At 37.1% G+C, this 18,054-nt stretch overlaps 1 protein-coding gene across 6 annotated transcripts in view; it reads left to right on the forward strand.

Moving 5' to 3' along the window:
* Positions 1–18,054, forward strand: part of LOC306855832 (neural cell adhesion molecule 1-like) — a gene marked incomplete at its 5' end in the record, with an annotated part of 280,165 nt that overhangs the window by 238,423 nt on the left and 23,688 nt on the right. For 5 of the 6 annotated variants that reach the window (XM_079394737.1, XM_079394736.1, XM_079394734.1 and 2 more), the window contains 3 exons: positions 334–430; positions 1,977–2,144; positions 6,626–6,751. In XM_079394737.1, the coding sequence (XP_079250863.1) occupies positions 334–430; positions 1,977–2,144; positions 6,626–6,751 (391 nt within the window). Of the gene's footprint in view, positions 1–333; positions 431–1,976; positions 2,145–6,625; positions 6,752–15,677; positions 15,726–18,054 lie in introns of all 6 variants that reach the window. The other variant, XM_079394732.1, reaches the window with a different exon arrangement.

Genomic DNA, 18,054 nt, shown 5'->3' on the forward strand with positions numbered 1-18,054 from the left:
TGCATGAGAGGTTGTTTTTGACTGTTCTGTGAAGCTTAAAATGTTCTCTGTCACTGTCCCTGTTCCCATGGCGCATTTTACTAAGCTGTTGGAGCTAATGGAGACAGTACGCTTCCATTCTTTCTCTCTCTCTCTCTCTCTCTCTCTCTCTCTCTCTCTCTCTCTCTGTCATTCAATAATTATCGAGCGAGGTGAATGCCAGCGGTGCAGAATAGGAGGTCACTGTCATTGTCATGGCAATGAGCTTCTCTTAACCAACTAATGTCTATGTCATGCTAGCTAGGTCAGAAGAGAGGCGGTGCCTTGATGTGGCTTTTTGTTTTTCTTTTACAGGTCACTCCGGAGTCCCAGAACGACTTTGGCAGTTACAACTGTACAGCAACAAATGTCATTGGCACAGAGTCAAAGGAATTCATTTTGGTTCAAGCAGGTTTGTGAATGTTTAGAGAATGAATGTGCAAAAATAGCAACTACTTTACATTTATGGTAAACATCAAGCACAAATTGTCATTCAAAGGTTCTAATTAGCTATTCACACATCCTTTCTCACAAATGGTGTCTTAACACAGAAAAAATACTTCTAAAATCCCCCTTGGTACCAATTCATAATCCACCAGGTATGCGAAAGGTAAATCTCCCCCAGACAGAGATGTTTTAGCTCCAGATCAGAGCCTGCGCTTGTATTTTTTAGGCTGAGACTCTTGGGTAATAAAAACAGCAAGATATCATTTTCAGGCTGCAGATTCGACGGTTAAATGCAATGCTGCCTCTGATATTTTTGGTGCTCTGTAAAGTGGGACAGATGTGAAATGGTGTGGAAGGCAGTGAGGTGATTATTTAGTCTCAATGCGATGAGGCAGTGCAGAAGTGACGCCTCTTTTCTACCTCACAGGCTTTAGAGCCACCACACTTTTTATAGTGCGATAAAGTCTCATTTCTTTAAAAGCAAGTTTTACTGAGTAAGTGTGTTCTGTGAGGGAAGGCGGGTCATTTTATATATATATACAAGCATCCCCCCCCCCCCCCCCCCCGAGGATGAGTTATATTGTTGTAAACCTTTATGTAACAAAAAGCTATTTTTTTATCACAGTTCTGACTTGTAGCATTGAACAGGTTTATTTTTTGCTACTGTACCTTTAAGACGTTTATAAAAGCACGTTTTGCATGGGAAATGAGAAGATGTGTGCTGTGGATTTGCTGTTTGCATTCAATACAGTCTATAGATGACTCATCCTTCGAAAACAGCTTCTTTGCAAAGCCTTCATTACATTCTAACAGGATTATGAAACAATCCACAATTAAATGAAATGTTCAGATCTTAATAACGACTTAAATGACCGGGAAGCTGGTCACAAATAAACATCAGATTCGTGTTTCTAATTTTGGGGTCCCTCGGGAGGATATACAAACGGTAGATACACTCAGGGCCAGCTCAAGTTTTGACAAACTTCCATCATTTAAAGGAGAAATGTGGAATTTCAGTGCCTCTTGTGGCACCAGATAGAACTGCTGACTGTTTGGAGGAGCGTTTGAAACTTGTTTGAAAATACGAAATTTTTGTATTGATGTATCTGTCTGATATCCAAAGGTTGGAGAAGGTTAAAACAAGCCATTTTTGCAGCTTTGTTCCTAGAGATTGCTTTTTTTCTGAAAGTTACAATATGTTTTCATAGTACATCAAACTCTTTCATCTCAGAAGTTCAAGGAAAATTTGATTCCTCATGATATGACCACTTTAAACAATATCTTGGTTTGTCTGAAAGATATTTTACTTGTGCTTCAGGGAAAACCTGTACTGGCCACCGCAATAACAGTTCCCTTGGTGAACCATTCCCTAAGCCCATAACAATTTTTCATTGTTTCAGTTCGTCTATTGCCTCACTCACATTTTTGTGGTGCCCTGCATGTGTGTGCGGAGCAGTACGCCAGTTATCTTCCAGTGTGTGCTTATAAGTACGTGTGTGTGTGTTCTCTAGATGTGCCTTCGGCCCCCTCTATCGAGCGTGTGGAGCCATATTCCAGCACAGCAAGGGTGGAGTTTGATGAGCCTGCCTCCAGTGGAGGAGTGCCTATCCTCAAGTACAAGGCTGAATGGAGGATAGCAGGCCAAGACTGGACTGACAGAGAGTATGAAGTTGAGGATGGTAAGTATCCAACACACATACACACACTGTAATAACATTTATTCAGAACTGGAAGCAATGAAGAGAGAAAACAAGATAAATTAGGCTTTTGGGAGGCTATAAAAGCTTTTCCTCATTTGTGTGAAGGTCAAGCTCTTGTTTTTATAGCATTGTTTTATACTGAAATGGCCACAGATTATCAGATGATTGTATTAGAGCAAGGATTTTAACTGAGTTATATTGTTTTAGTGCAACTGTTTATAAAAACACTGTCCTAAAGCAGACGTGATGCGGCAAGATTCCAGCGACAAGCAATTTTTCTGTCTGTGCTGAAAGCAAAAATATAAAACCACAGCCAATCAGAACAGTGTGTGTTTGCACACTTTCTCGCACTTGGAACACACTGCGTAGTGTATTCCAGATGGCCCTTTTATGGTTTTCCTTGAGGAACTTGAGGAAATTGTACCGACGCTTGTTTCCGCCTCAGAGTAAAAAATAAAAAAGAAAGTTATAAATAAGAAATAGGCACATTGTGAGATATGAAGTCACACTGTACAATATAAATTCTCAATTCCGATATATAACGTCACAATTAAGAGCAATAAAGTCACATTTGCAAGATATAAAGTCATATTATGGTACATAAAGTCACAATTATGAGTAACAAAGTTGGAATTCGTAGAAATGAAGTCACATTGTAAGATATACATTTACAATTATGAGTAATAAAGTCACATTTGCGAGATATAATGTCATATTATGGTATTTAAAGTCACAATTTTGAGTAACAGTCACATTTGTGAGATATAAAGTTATATTATGGAATATAAAGTCACAATTATGTGTAACAAAGTTGGAATTGGTAGAAATAAAGTCACATTGTAAGATATAAATTTACAATTATGTGTTATGAAGTCACATTTGCGAGATATAGTCATATTATGGCATATAAAGTCACAATTATGAGTAGGCCTAACAAAGTTGGAATTGGTAGATATGAAGTCACATTATAAGATATATTTACAATTATGAGTAACAAAGTCACAATAGGTGCAATAGATATAAAATCACATTATGAGATAGAAATTCACAATTCTAAGTAGCAAAGTTGCTATTGTGAGATATAAATTCATATTTTAAAATACAAAGTCACATTTCAGTAATGAGCAACAAACTATATCATTCTATATCTAGATTCTCTATCTAGCAATATAGTGATTCTATATTATATTAGGGCTGTCAAAATTAACATGTTAATAACGCGTTAACGCCAATTTATTTTAACGGCACTAATTTTATTAATGCGCGATTAACACAGCGCGCATTTTCCGTTTGACCCGTGGCCTAGCCCGTAGTTGGAGAAATGGAGATGGACATTGTGTCCTACTTAGTTAAACAGAGATATTATGTTGCTTCTCTAATTTTACATGCAAGTATAGCCGAAATCACAGCACAGCTATTGTCTTTATCTTATGTGTATTTGATTTCATCAGACGACGGCTGATAATAAATCAGGATTTTTGTGCAGATTAACATCTTGGAAGGGAGAGCTGGTTATGTATAGTCTTAAAGGGCCGCATTTCGGTCACTATTTCATATTCATTCCATTGTCTGACAACAGAAACAGTAAAATGTATCCATGAAAACAGTTTTATTGAGAATTTAGCTGTATCAGAATACAGTATGTAGGATCAGAGAGGCAAACAAATGTAATAATAAATAGACATTTTGCATGTTCAGAAGAATTGAGCTGTCCTGTTCTGCAAATAATGTAAACAGGCTTGTGTAAGTAAATTGCTCTGTGCAATGAAAGAGAAGTAATGGGAACCTGGTATTTCTATGTTCTTTTTTCATGTGTATAATAGACATGAACAAGTTGTTTGAAACATAGTCTTCATGCTCTATGCTGACTATGGTTTCACTAATAATAAACATACATTTGCATAAAGCATCCATATTTGTCCATGCCCATGTTGATAAGAGTATTAAAAACTTGAAAAGTATTAATTTAAGGTCCATTTAGAACAGATAAAAATGTGCGATTAAGTTGCGATTAATCGCGAGTTAACTCGTGACATTCATGCAAAGTATTTTAATCGATTGACAGCCCTTATATATTATATATATATATATATATGGCCAAGTATTATGTTACATATTTGGATATGGTGACATTTTAAGTATAAGGGCACAGTAATGATAAAGCTGCAATTACATAAAATTTGTAATCAAGAAAAAGTCGCAAGTGTGAGATATAAAGTTACAAATTAACTTCATTCTCAGGCAGAAATGGGCTTCCATAGTTTTGTCATTTTATAGCAGATGTTTCTTAAATGCCACAGTCAGTCTCTCTGCAGTTTGTCCATGTTTGAGGTTTAGCATATATGAGGAGCTGAATTTTGGTGCAGTGAGATTTCATTGTGTGCAACTGACAACATGTAGTGTTGCTTGTCACCATTGCAGCTGGTTAGGACAGAAATTTTGATTAACACGGAAGAGCTTTTATTGCTTGTCACTTTGTTTCTTCTCGCCTAGTTAAGATGCTGTATTACACTTTAAGAAGTAAACAGCAGTGTCTATGACGCAAATAGAGTCACCCTCCCGTAGTCAATATAACAACTAAACACTTTCCACAGCTGCTAGCCATTTCAAATTGTGGCAAAATAACCTTTCCCGCTGCCGTAAAAACTCTTTCATTGGCGATATTGCTTGGCAAGCATGAAATGCGATGCAGAGTTGACCAAAAATAGAATGCACAAATGTAGGAAAGGGACAGGGTTCACTTGAATGCTAAATAAGAGTGCTCCGAGCAGTTGTCACAGCCTGACATGTGCTCCGTTTGTCTGTGGGTACTGTCTGTCTCTCGGGGTGGCGGGGGGATGGGGGATGTCAGTTTGCTCGCTGCTGACAGCCTGCTCGCTCTGCCAGACCTCCTTGGGACATGCGTCAGAACAAGCCTCACACACACAAACGCAGCCGTTCACGAAGCAGTCTACCACCCACCTACATACACACACATACACAAACCACTGCTCAGCCAATGGCTTTTTGATCACTCAACCTTTTGTCAGTCAGTCTCTAATGCATTAGATTGGCGTATGATAGTCATGCAGCAGACTCGAACAGAAGTTACCAGATTGAACGAGTACAAAAAAATCACAAACAGCACATTTTTGGTCATTTTTGATGTTTGACTGGTGATTGATGTAGGTTGGAACTGGTTCTTTTTAGCATTTAATTGTGAATTACCCAAATTTGAAAACATTTGGGATTAAATTGTAAGGTTGTTTGATATGATGGAAAACAGCATATCATATTTATAACCTAAATGAAAACATAGTGATAAACAGCAAACAAATATTGAACTAATGTGTATTTTGCTAAAGCAATATCACACAAGAAAGAGTGCTGTTGTTTTGTAAACAGTTCTGTATATATATATACTACCATTCAAAAGTTATCTCTCTCTCTCTCTCTATATATATATATATATATATATATATATATTATAAATTAATATATTTTTTTATAAATTAATTATTTTAATCAGCAAGGATGCATAAAACTGATGAAAAGTTACAGTAAAGACATTTCTAATGTTACAAAAGATTTAGAGATTTAGAGATATATACAGTACATGATACATATATAAAAAGGTATTTTAACAATATTACTGTTACTACTGATTGCTAATCAAAAAAATGCAGCCTTGGTGTGCTTCTATTCTATCAAAAACACAACACCAAACTTTTGAGTTAACTTAAGGTAATATAAAATAATTCACTTTTTAGACAAAGGTGGCTAGTTATTTTGTTTACTCTTGTTCTGCTGAAGAAAATTGTTTCAAACGAACCCAAAGTAGGGTGTCTGGAACAACACAAAGAAATATCAGGACTCTTGTCCAATGAAATTATATGACAAAAACTAATGGTTGTGTAATACAAATGCTGCGTAGGGACCTCTGGGAAAACCTAATTGGAGAATCGTTTTTGGATCAAACTAAAATGTATTTTTACTACAAACATGAAACTCAAAATTCTTTGCAGGGTCTTCTGGGAACACATCTGAGTGATGACTAGGCCCACACAAAATCTGTGCCCCCCAGTTGCATTTGTTTATTTATTTAATATTTGAGCCAATCGATGATGCCTTTTTTCTCACTATATCTAAATCCATTCTGTAAATTTTCCCTTAAAATTTGGATTCTTTTTTTTTTTTTTTATAGGATAGTGTAGAAGTGACAGGAAGCAAAGTGGGAGAGAGAGAAAACCTGGATTCTTGGAACTGTTTGTTAAGACAAATTGTTTCAAACAAACCAGTTCTCTATAATGCCAAAGGTTATGTGTTGTGATAATATGAGCAATTTGATTATATGCATGTATATGCATAACAGTTTTTGAAAGGTTTTGGATATGCTTTGTTAAAACCAGACATATTGTATAATCTAATTCCATGTTTTTACATCAGATATTTGATTGGAGCTCTAAATCTGTCTAAACCAGGTCTCAACTTTATCACCATTGTTGGGCTTAAGCCACAGACCACGTATGAGGTCAAGATATCATCCATCAACGGCAAGGGTGAAGGAGAGAGCAGCCCCCCTGAGAGCTTTAAAACCCAACCTGTCCGTAAGTGCCTCTCTCTTTCTGTCTTCTCTCTTTTAGTCCCTCTTTATCATATGACCCTAGCGCTCTCTTTACCCATCAACCCCTCCTCCTCAGCGCAGCAGCAGACCTCACTACCCACAATGCATCCCTGCCTTGGACCCTGCTGGATCTCTCTCTCAGGAGATGCATTGCTTGTCCTCTGCGTGTGCTTCTGTACTTACTGTATATGTGGATGTGTGTGTTCATTTAAGTCTGTGTCCGTGTGTTTAAACAATTTCCCGAAGGCCATCGGGTCACTGCAGCCTCTCACCTCAGCAGTGCTTCCCAGTGATGTGGCGCTCCTCCCCGTCCTTACGGCTCTTCTGCCGGTGCCAGCATGTGCCAGGCAACAGCTGTGTCTCGTGTCTACTGAGACCTGTGTGTGCTCTGTTAAGTGTCGTCCATGTTGATTGGGCACTCTTCTGTAGAGTAGATGATGAAACCCTCTTTAACCTCATATCCACGATCAGATCAGGATTAGACTCTCAGAAATTGTAATATCAATAATAAAATCTAATCTTCATGAAGCTGGAATATTTTGCATAGATATTTTGCATTTGTACAGCAGTATCATTTGAAGATAAGTGTAGATGGTATTTCTCATGTTTAACTACTGCTTTCGCTGTAATTTACATGCAATGAATGTAAGCCTGTTTCTGCCTTAAATTAAAATAATAATGACTTTATTTCAAAATGTTTATCAAAATTGCCATTCTATATCTTATAAATGTGAATTTCTTCATAATTGTACATTTATAATCTCATAATTACGAATATTTATCATAATTGCAACATTAAATATCAGTAGTAGCTTTATAGCTCACATTTGATTGTGACTTCCGTTTTTTTAATTGTAACATTAAATCGCAATTTTTTGCTTTAAAGCTCACAATTTTGACGCATAATTGTGGCCTTGTATCTCACAATTCAGACTTTTAAATGAATGTTTTAATTGCAATGTTATCAATTTATGACTTAACAGTAAATATCATTCTCACAATTGCAAGTTTGTCATAATTGCAACTTTATTCAGGACTAATTACCTTGAGTTTACAATTATATATTAAAAATTGCAATTTCATAACTCATAATTGGAACTTTATATGTCACTTTTTTATTAGTTTAAGCTAGTTCGTGGCACTCGGGTGGAAACAGGCTTCCATAGCTATATGAAAGTGAAGTAAGGTGAAATTTGAGGTTGGTTTGCAGTGTTTGATTGACTCTGTGTTGTGGAGCTCTCCACATTAATGAAACATCATCCATATTTAGACTTCGCAATGTAGTTTTCAAAATTCCTACAAATCTACTGGTTTAATTACTGCTTGTCACACAAAGCCGTTGGCTCAGAGTGTTCCACTTAGAAAGCGGATTAGAAAAGTCAGTTTGCAAGAAATGTGGGATGAGCAGAAACAGTTCTAGTTTGATTATTCAATTTCCTTCTGCACTCGCAGAGATTAAGTGACTAAAGTTTAAATTGCAGAAAAAGTCTTATTCCTTGTCGCTTTATTAATCCAATTCATTGATCCAATTCAGTTGATTCAAAAGCACTTTGTAATAACATTACAAAAAAAGGAGTACGGCAATAAGCTTGATTTCCATTTGAATACCCAGAAGCTTTGGGGGAATCTTACAGAAATGGGTAAAAAGCTAAAATAACACAAAACAAGACTTGTTTATTCTTCCTTTGGCTGTACAATAGCTCATGGCAGGAGTGAATTGCTCCATTTATGTAAGTCAGAGACAGGCTGACATGAATCCTTATCTTATTTTTCTTATCATGTTTCATCTTTGCTTGAGCACCCTGTGTTTTCACAGTCCCCACATTCGCTCTCTTGCCTGCACTCATTTCACAACAGCTAATTGGGTCACCCAGTTTTGCCGTTTTGGGACTTAACAAGCCATTCACATAGTATATTCTGGCCATATGTGAGTCAGAAAGGTGATTTTCTCACCACTTTATAAAATGAACCCCAAAATGGCAAGTTGGGATTGGCCTCCATTTTATTCATTCCTGTTCTCATATTCACTGCTTTTTATGGTTCTCATCATGTTTTCCATCTTGTTTTGTTCCACTGGACATCAGCCTCCCCTTTCAAAAGTAAGTGTTCCATCTCTCTGCTCTCTTTCTTTCCCATTTATGTTTGTTTTTTCCATTTGATTCCATTTCAGCCATTGCAACACTCCTGCCAAATCTAGTAAGCCTTCAGAGAAGATAGTAAAAGCTTGAATAGAAAGTTAAATACTCCATGAAATGGGTTATAGAGTGCAGTTTTCTTTCCTGCGTTTGATGGAAGTTGAAAGGACTCATCCTTTTTTGAATAGCCAATAGTCTGTTACGTCACAGTCACAAACAGTGATTGGACCTTAAGAGAAATGGTATTTATAATTTACTGAGCATTTGCTTGGACAAAATATTATGAGGCATAAAGATATAGACATGGATCCATGGATTTCATGGGGTCTTTAAATAAAAATGTATTGAGAATGAATATGTTTGCCTCAAGTAGACTCTCATATATCGGCGCAAATTAAATAAAACATTCTGGGGGTGGGTTTCACTGAATTTAAAACTCTTCGGAATAGCCTGTGCTTTAAAGAACTGTGGCAACTCACATTATATCTGTTGTTATACTTTCCAGATGGGATTTCATTCTATTACTCAAACAAGGATCAAGGTTTGCTGTGAGATCGTTTAGACCAGTACATATTCTTTCCTTCCAGTCCTGGAGGCTCAATTGAGAAAATAGCTTTTTATCCAAACCAACAGTAAATATGCACCTGGTTCAACTCAATTATGCTACATGGAGCAATTAACACTTGATTAATTGAATCAGGTGTGGTAGGTCAAGGCTTGATATGCAAATTTGTCTAGGCTCCCTGGGGTCTGTTGATGAACAGCCACTGTTTAAACGTATATGCTTGCATCTTAGTAAAAAACATGTAGGTTCCCCTTAAGTTTGCAGTTATCTCTCCATTTTCATTCACAGTACTACACATAAAATCAAAAACAAGCTATTTCTTTCACACTTGCAGGATAGTCACAACCTCGGTGGCTAATGTTGGTGTTTAATTCATAGCTTGTGTGAGGGTGATTGCTTTGGCAAAAAGCAATTTTAAAACAGTCGAACTGTAGAATGACTATTGTTTGTTTATGCAACATAAAGCAAATAACGTTGTGATGAAGCTGTTGCTAATTTAATTGACAGTATTTTGTTGTTGTGGCTCACTATTGTTCTCATTATCCCTGACAGGGATCATTTGGCTGCGGAAGCTTTCTCATGATCATTACACAGCGGAATAAAAAAGAGGCGATGGGCGAGGCAGAGACTGTATCTCGCAATGGTAGTGTGATGTGGTCGTGTTCAGATGAGATTGATGGCATTGTCCGCTCTTTCTCTGGAACTATACTTGCGTGAATTTAAGAGGTGATTGGCGGGACAATGATCCAGGCACTTCAAACACTTACTGATCATTTATCAATTTGTACATGACAAAGCGAGACCGCCGGGGGCATTGACACTTGTCAAATTATGGCTTTGCAAATCTGGAGACAGTTTATTTGTTTCGAGTTTCCAAACCAAAGCGAAAATTACTTCTGTTACAATTCTGTTACAGAAACTTCAGAAGTAATGTTTTTGCAAGCTTTCTTTTCTCTCTTTTAATTTGAGCAGTTGTAATCAAGTTGTTTGTTATCTCAGAAACAAGTCTTGCTATATCTAGGGCAGAAAATGGCTTGTTAAGGCAATAATTCACCCAAAAATGAAAATTCTGTAATTTCTCAATTCACAACCTCATGTCATTCCAAACCTCTAGCTGTTATTTTCTTATTGTCCCTGCTTAAAATCTTTCACCAGCCTAAAACTGGTTTGCGGGTCTTTAAGTTGTCTTCTAGGCTGGTCTCTTGACTGATTTTAGATGGGTTTTAGGTACTTTTTTTGAGCTTAGACTGGATTTGGTGTTTTCTTTTCAGAAGGTGGAATACAAAAAGAAGTTTTTTTCCATATTTAGACAATTTACAGTGTCCACTGGTGTAAAAAAAAAAAAATGTGAAAGTAGTTTAAAACATGATATCTGATGAGTTGGTGTTCATATCGTGTGACCAAATATTGTTAAACCTGTGCCGTAGACATCATATTTAATTTGAGACAAGCTATACAGTTTGACTTGAGAGCCAGTAATGACATAATTCCACTGTTCCTCGTATAAAAAGCTATTGTATGACTTCAGACAACTTGAAACATAGTTTATGAGTCATATGGACCACTTTTGTGGTGCCTTTGTAGCTTGCTAAACTGGTCACTATGTACTGCCATTGAAAACAGGAAGTTGGAAATGATTCTAAATGGTTCCACAGACAAAAATAAAAGCATACAGCTTTGGAGCAACATGAAGTTGAGTAAATAATGGTCAAATTTTCACTTTTGAGTGAACTATTTCTTTAACGGGAAGTATGACAGATTGACTCCATCCATTATAAAGCAACAGCACGTCTGCAGTGAATGGCGTAGTTTGACGTAGATGGAGCTTCAAGTAAGATGTTCTGAGGTGCTCTCAGGTGCGTGTCAGAGATTTATCACCACAGGCCATCCCGCAGTCTCAGCCGATAGAATGCCCAGAGCGCTGCAGGAAGAGGAGGACATTGTTGCCATTAGCGAGACTGAGACTTTCTCTCCTCAAGAGCAAGGATCCATGCCTCTGGCCTCTACAGCCTGTGGAAATTATAAAAGAGCACTATATAATTCACATTACTACGGTATGTGCGGCAGGGACCAGTGATTCAAAGCTTGAGAGCTCCCTCTCCATTTTATGTGCTCTGAGCGTGAATGAAGAGGCTGGGATTGTGTATGGAGATGGAGTGATGACAAAGCTAGCTAGTCCTGTCACGTAAGCGATAGAGGCAGGAGTGATGGGCACCTCTGGGAGTTTTCTGATGGTAAATGCCACCTCTGCAGCTCACTGCAGTAAGGTCATCTCGGGTGACAGCTAAAATATTCACAGCGACAAATAGGGACTCTTTCCATGACTGTGTGCCAGGTTTTCTGATTGCTAGCCTGGTCACCCTGCTCCCAGAGGGCACGTAGGCTCCACTGACAGAGCCTTTCTTTGATATGAATGCGATCACCATGGACTGCAAAGGATCAGAGAGCACTGCGGCAGGGACTGTACCTATGGAGACCTGCTGTGGAAATGGCCTCTGATCTGAAAATAGTAGGTTATACAAAAATAAAGGAGGTCATCTCAGAACCCAGCGCTAAAGTCAAAGGGAAAATTCAGGCATTTAACCTGCAGTGTTGAAAAAAAAATGACAAGGAAAGTGTAACTTCTTTGATCTTTTTCTGAATATATGTTTTGCTTTTTGTTTTGTTTTTCATTTGTTTGTCAGTTTTGTTTGTTTGTTTTTGTTTTTATTCCTTTGCCAGACACTTTTATCCAAAGCAACTTACAAATGATGAACAAACATTCATATTTTGTTTTGTTTCTGTCTGGTGGTAATGTTTAGAGCATCTCTTTTGGTCATCATTATTGATATTGTTTTACATATTAACTTTAATTTAATATTTTGTAAAGTAATGTATTCAATATATAATTCAACTTTTTAAGTAACAGCTATTTATTCTCAAGTGAAAATCATTTACCATAATAGCGCAAAACAAAGATATGTTATAAATAAATGACCATTACACAACAACAATATTATTAATTTATTAATTAAATTAATTCTGACTGTTTAGTGATAATAAAATTTCTGAGAAATGTATCAATATTACAAAATCTAATAAATATTAACATACAAACATTTAGATTGCAAATGAATAACAACAGTACTACTACTAATATTACTAATACCAATTAATTTAAAATATTATGCTTTTAAAGTTGTAGTCTAATGCTCATTATCATAGTTATTGTTTTGTCAAAAAGAAGAAATATAACAATTAAAATCGGTTCTGCATATCAGTTTTCAGACACTTAAACGTTTAAATAGTTTGTACTGTATTGACTCAAATACAACCCAACTTGTACAGCCAAACCTCTTTAATAACACTTAATGCAATCATAATGGGGCACAGAAAGTAGACTGTAAAACAGTTTACGTGGCACTTCATTAGATTGAGATTGTGCTCAGTTATTTAGTACTCCTGAGAGATGGTTTAAACTAGGTCTATTGCCTAGCACATCTGGTGGTTCTCAGTGGTTTCTCTGCTTCAGTGCCATTGAATACATCTCTCAGAGATAGAGACACAGGCCAGCGACCTAGCAGATGGTCCACGTCCTCAGGTTGAGTTCTGGAGTGCTTTAATTGTGATCACCGCTGCAACGGCATTAACACCCCCTTCATTCCCCTTGACATGAAACACTTACGATATGATAATCCTTATTATTCCACAGAGCAATTTTATTCTCTGTCTGAGACACTCTGTGTGCTTTGAACCTTGGCCTCTGCTCTGTGATATCTACAAAGCACTACATAATGTAACTGCCCCACAGCGTTTCATCAGACCACAACGGATAATACAGTTCCATTTTAGCATGTATTTTTTCATCTGCAGAGCAGTAGACCAAATTGAAGAACAGAGCAGTGTTTTGTGAGATCAATAAGTTTGCAGTGACTAGTTGTGTGCAAGTTAAAACACTGGAAATCAGAGAGAAGACAAATTTGAGCTTGTTAATATTGTCTTGAAGCTAAAATAAATCTGCATTTTTTTATCAGTGTGGTTTTAAAGGGATAATTCACCCAAAAATGAAAATCTTTTACTCTGCCTCATGTCGTTTCAAATCTGAATGACTTCCTTTCTTCTGCATAAATGGAGTAATTTTGGAAAATGTGTTGGTGGGGGTGTGTGGGGGAGGGGGGTCAGTGCAATTGCAGTGAATGTCCATGAACTGGAGCTTTCAAGTTTCAAAAAAGGTACAAAAGCATTATAAAGTGTGATTTCTTTGTGTGACGAACAGGCCAAAATGTAGGATTTCATTCACATGAAATATATTGATTTCCAGCTTAGCCTTCCTTGGTCTGTTCATTGAACAAGACTGGTGAATGAATCATTAGAATTTTAAGTCAGATCTTTTTGTTAAATCATACTGATCCAGTTCTGAAATTCAGAACACCGAATCAATGATTCTGTATCGCTGACTAACAACTCACTTGATTTCCAGGGAATAAATTTCATCCCAAAGTACTGAATGACTTTTTATGATTATTTTATAATGCTTTTATGGCCTTTTGACAACTTCAAAGCTCCAGTTTCCATCTGAAAAGCACAACAGGTACATTATTAAAATTTCCTTTTGTGTTCCACGGAAGAAAGAAAGGGTTCATACGGGTTTGAATCAACATATGGGTGAGTATATGATGACAGAATTTTCATATTCGAGTGAACCGTTCCTTTAATCCTCCAAGGACTAACTGACAATGCTGTTAGCACCTGAGGCTCTTGTTGTCACCAAGTAGCTAGAAGTTCCTTTAACTAAATTCACAACTGGTGCAGAAAGAAAGAGATTAAAAGACAGAAGCTTGGCACTGTTTTATCAAACAGTCTTTGAAACTCTAACATAGTCTGTCATCTGTCAGACACTCGGCTCAAAAACAGGCTGCGAGTCGGTCTAATTGCGTTAAGCTTAAAAGAGGAAACAGGGGATATTTCGCCCCCATCATATCATTACCTTCCACTCAAAGTACTTATCGTTTAACTCCAAGGCTCTGAGGTTCAGCTCAGTGAATGCCAGCCTTCTCTCAGATTAGATAGATGAGGATACATTGAAGGTGATGATGTCTGAGTCACTAGCACTAATGCACTTCCAGGAAAATATTGCAATTTGAATCGAGTGGCGTCCTTGCGGCTTGAGACATCTGTACTGTCACGCTCAGCTTGGTCAGTTATGACATTTAAATACAGGTTATTATGTGCGTCTCAGAGCCCGGTATAGTCGTCATAAGCATTAAATTGTTTGTGCATGATCCAGAAGAGGCTGTTCTTTGAAATGTTGTTGCTCTTTTACTTGGAATGATGGTGTCATTTATATGTTCTTTGTACTTGAATTCAGCTGGAGTGGTGTTGCTTTCTCAAGAAACGTAAAATGCGGTTAAGTTCATTCATTTTATTAATTACTTAGTTTAATATACTGTAGATCTTCTTTCATTAATAGAAAGTTTAAAATAACAGCATTATAGAATTTTAGCTTAGCATATATTATAGCATAAATAGTATAAATAAATAATAAATAATACAGAAATATTAATTTATTTTTTATTTTTTATTCTTTTTTAAATCTTACTACTGACCATAAACTTTTGAGTAGTAGTGTTTATTACAATATTATTTACTGAAAATGTACTGACTTCTAAACCAACGGAGAATAATTTTATTTAATAGGTAATTCAATAATTTGTTTTACATTTATATTTTAAATATTATATTATCTAACTCCTTTTAAAACTAAACATGTATTCAGTGAACTTTATAGTATTGTGATGTCTGTTTCGTACGCTTAAAATGGCATTCTGTTTGGAAGAATTTAAATTTACTTCTTCACATTAGACTTCAGTTGCCTATGCCACATGTCCAACTGGACGACTGAAGTCTAATAAGATTAAATAATTTATTAAATAAATAATAAATTATTAAATTAATTAAATATATACATTTTGTCAGTGCAATGTTTCAAAGGGCATCCCAGTAACGCCCTTTGTGTTCATCTTTGCATACTTTTGGCCATATAGTATATGTCTGTGTCTCTATACTGAGATACTTTTCATTTGGGTCGCATGCACTTCTGCCTGGACTGGTTGAATGTTGTTGCAGTGTGATATACATTAGTTAGTTGCTATGAAACTGTTGCAGCAGTGGCTCTACAATCAGTATGGCACATTGGAAGCACATCTCACTATGTTCTCACCATCTTCCAGTGTCTTCAGAGACTCCAGCTTCCATTCCTCCAACCACTGCCGACCTTAGTGAGTATGCCGACTGTGTGCAGTGTCGTTTGCCACTCTTTATCCGCCTGCTACACGTTTGTTCGCCTCACCTAGACCATTGTTCTGAAGTCAACACGTTCGCAGTAGACCGAAAACACACATCTGTGATAGAGAAGAGAGACCGTGTAGATGTTAGTGAGAAACTGGCATCAAGCCTTCGTAGAGAACCATCACTAACATCCGCTTGTAGACCAGCTCACCTGTCTAACATGACACTGCATGGTAGACATACAGGAATATGACATGCTTTTTTGTGCTAATGGTTTATGAACTCATGATGTGTGCTGAGTTTTTATGCCATTGGATGTGCAGAAAGTTGTAGAAGCAGCATGACACTTGCAGTTCTCCTATTGTGCACTCTGAGATATTAATGAGACGTGTTGCGTACTGTCACGAATGTGGAAACTAATGGAGCTGTCTTCACAACATTAAGCAAAATTGTCAACATTAGCATTCTTAGGAGTGCATGACATCCCTCAGAGATGCAAGCACAGATGCTTTTATCCGAAGAGAATTGCAGTACAGGAGCCATCATCATAGAACAACCTGTGTTTAAGTGCACAAGGGCTCATGGTTCAAATCTACAAACTTGTACAATCACCAAATTAACAAGAGACGTCTTATGAAGGTGTGTGTTTTGTCTGTTTCTAAACAAATAAATTTTGATCCTAAACACTAAAACACGCTCTCTCGCTTATCTCCCTGTGAGAGACGCCACCAAGCGTTAGTCTGAAAATAGAGTTACCATGACAGCACGGATTACACCTGATCTCTCGACAAACAGACCGCAAATTGGGAGGGTCTGAAAAGGTTTTCTATTGAAAGACAGTTCCTTTCGGGAGACAGCTATTCTGTCTCATTCAGTTAGAGAAATGACAGGGTCTTTATCTTAGAAGTAGGCAGTTGTTTGACTATTGTCTGCTTACTTGACATTGACTGGCAGGTTTAAGATTGCGCCAAACTAAAACTTCCTCGGATACCAAAGAAATTAAAATATAATAGTGTTTTTTTAAAGCTTAGGTTTTTAGGGTTGTATGAGTAGATAAGCAAACAAAAGATCTATTCTTTTGTATGATAATGGGTCATAATCAGCATGAAGATTTTAGACTTTCTAAATTGCTTGACAGCTACAGTTTATAAGGAACCCTGGTGGTTTACAGACACTCATTTCAAATGGCTTCAAAGTGAATGTGAATGTTAGTGCTTATTTGTATGTGGAATGTGCCTATTTGTTCTTTTTACTTAGTACAGTTATCTATCTCAGATTGCAAACTTATTTAGCCAGAAGGTCTTTAGGAACTCTTTAGAAAACTATATGATTCTTGAAAGTAAGTGTATTGCAAGGAGGATGAACATTTTGATGTTATTTCACTTCAGAGAACTTTAAGCACATTTAGTTCATTTTTATTGTTAAAATAAATAGTGTATGTTTTTTTTCCTCATAGTATGGAAACCTGTTTTAGCAGATGCTTTGATACAGTGCAGCTTCCATGAGGCTTCAATTTATGCTTTTTTTTTTTTGGCATTTTCGCCCTTTATTACGATAGGACAGATCAGAACTGACAGGAAGCGAAGTAGAAGAGAGAGAGGGGGGCAGGATAGGGAAAGGTTCTCAAGTCGGGATTCAAACTCAGGACACCCGTAGCACATCGGCGCTGTATGTCGGAATGATACTCGCAACAAGGCTGGCGCCAACCAATTTATGCATTTTTACATGTAAGTATCTGAAGGTGTACATCTGGCATCACATCTAGGGCCAGATTTACTAACAGCTTGTGCCAGCTCAAACCGTCTTTTGCGCTCTAACGCCAATTTGCCCTGTTTAGTAAATTTGGCCCTTAGTATTTGACTTGTAGACTGCAGACCTTTAGTTGTGATGGAAAACGCTGCTCCTCGTCTTTATCCTCCTCCACCCTTCTCAGCTACAGTCTTGGGCTCATATATGTAAACATCTCAGGCTGAAAGTGCTGATCTAGAATCAGTTTTTGTTTTCCATCCTGATGAATAATCCTAGATCAACATTTCAAAGTATTGTCTTGGGACTTTGTACACATGGGCAGTCTCTGCCTTAATGCTTCTCATTTGCCTGTTATGTAGCGTCCAGCTTCATGTCCAGTAGATGAGACAGGTTTCTATCTGTACGGTCAACCTCACTGAGTTTCCTCTGCCTTTGGATGGCCTGCTCTGTTTCAGTTGATTTTACAGCCCTATTGATGCTATTCAATCTGCACAAACATTTATAATTCAATGTACAGTGCAAGAGAGCAGTATTTGAATCCTCTTATCGAAAGTAGCACTCGCAGTCAGA

Source organism: Barbus barbus, assembly GCF_936440315.1.
Source record: "Barbus barbus genome assembly, chromosome: 36".
Taxonomy (NCBI): Eukaryota; Metazoa; Chordata; class Actinopteri; order Cypriniformes; family Cyprinidae; genus Barbus; species Barbus barbus.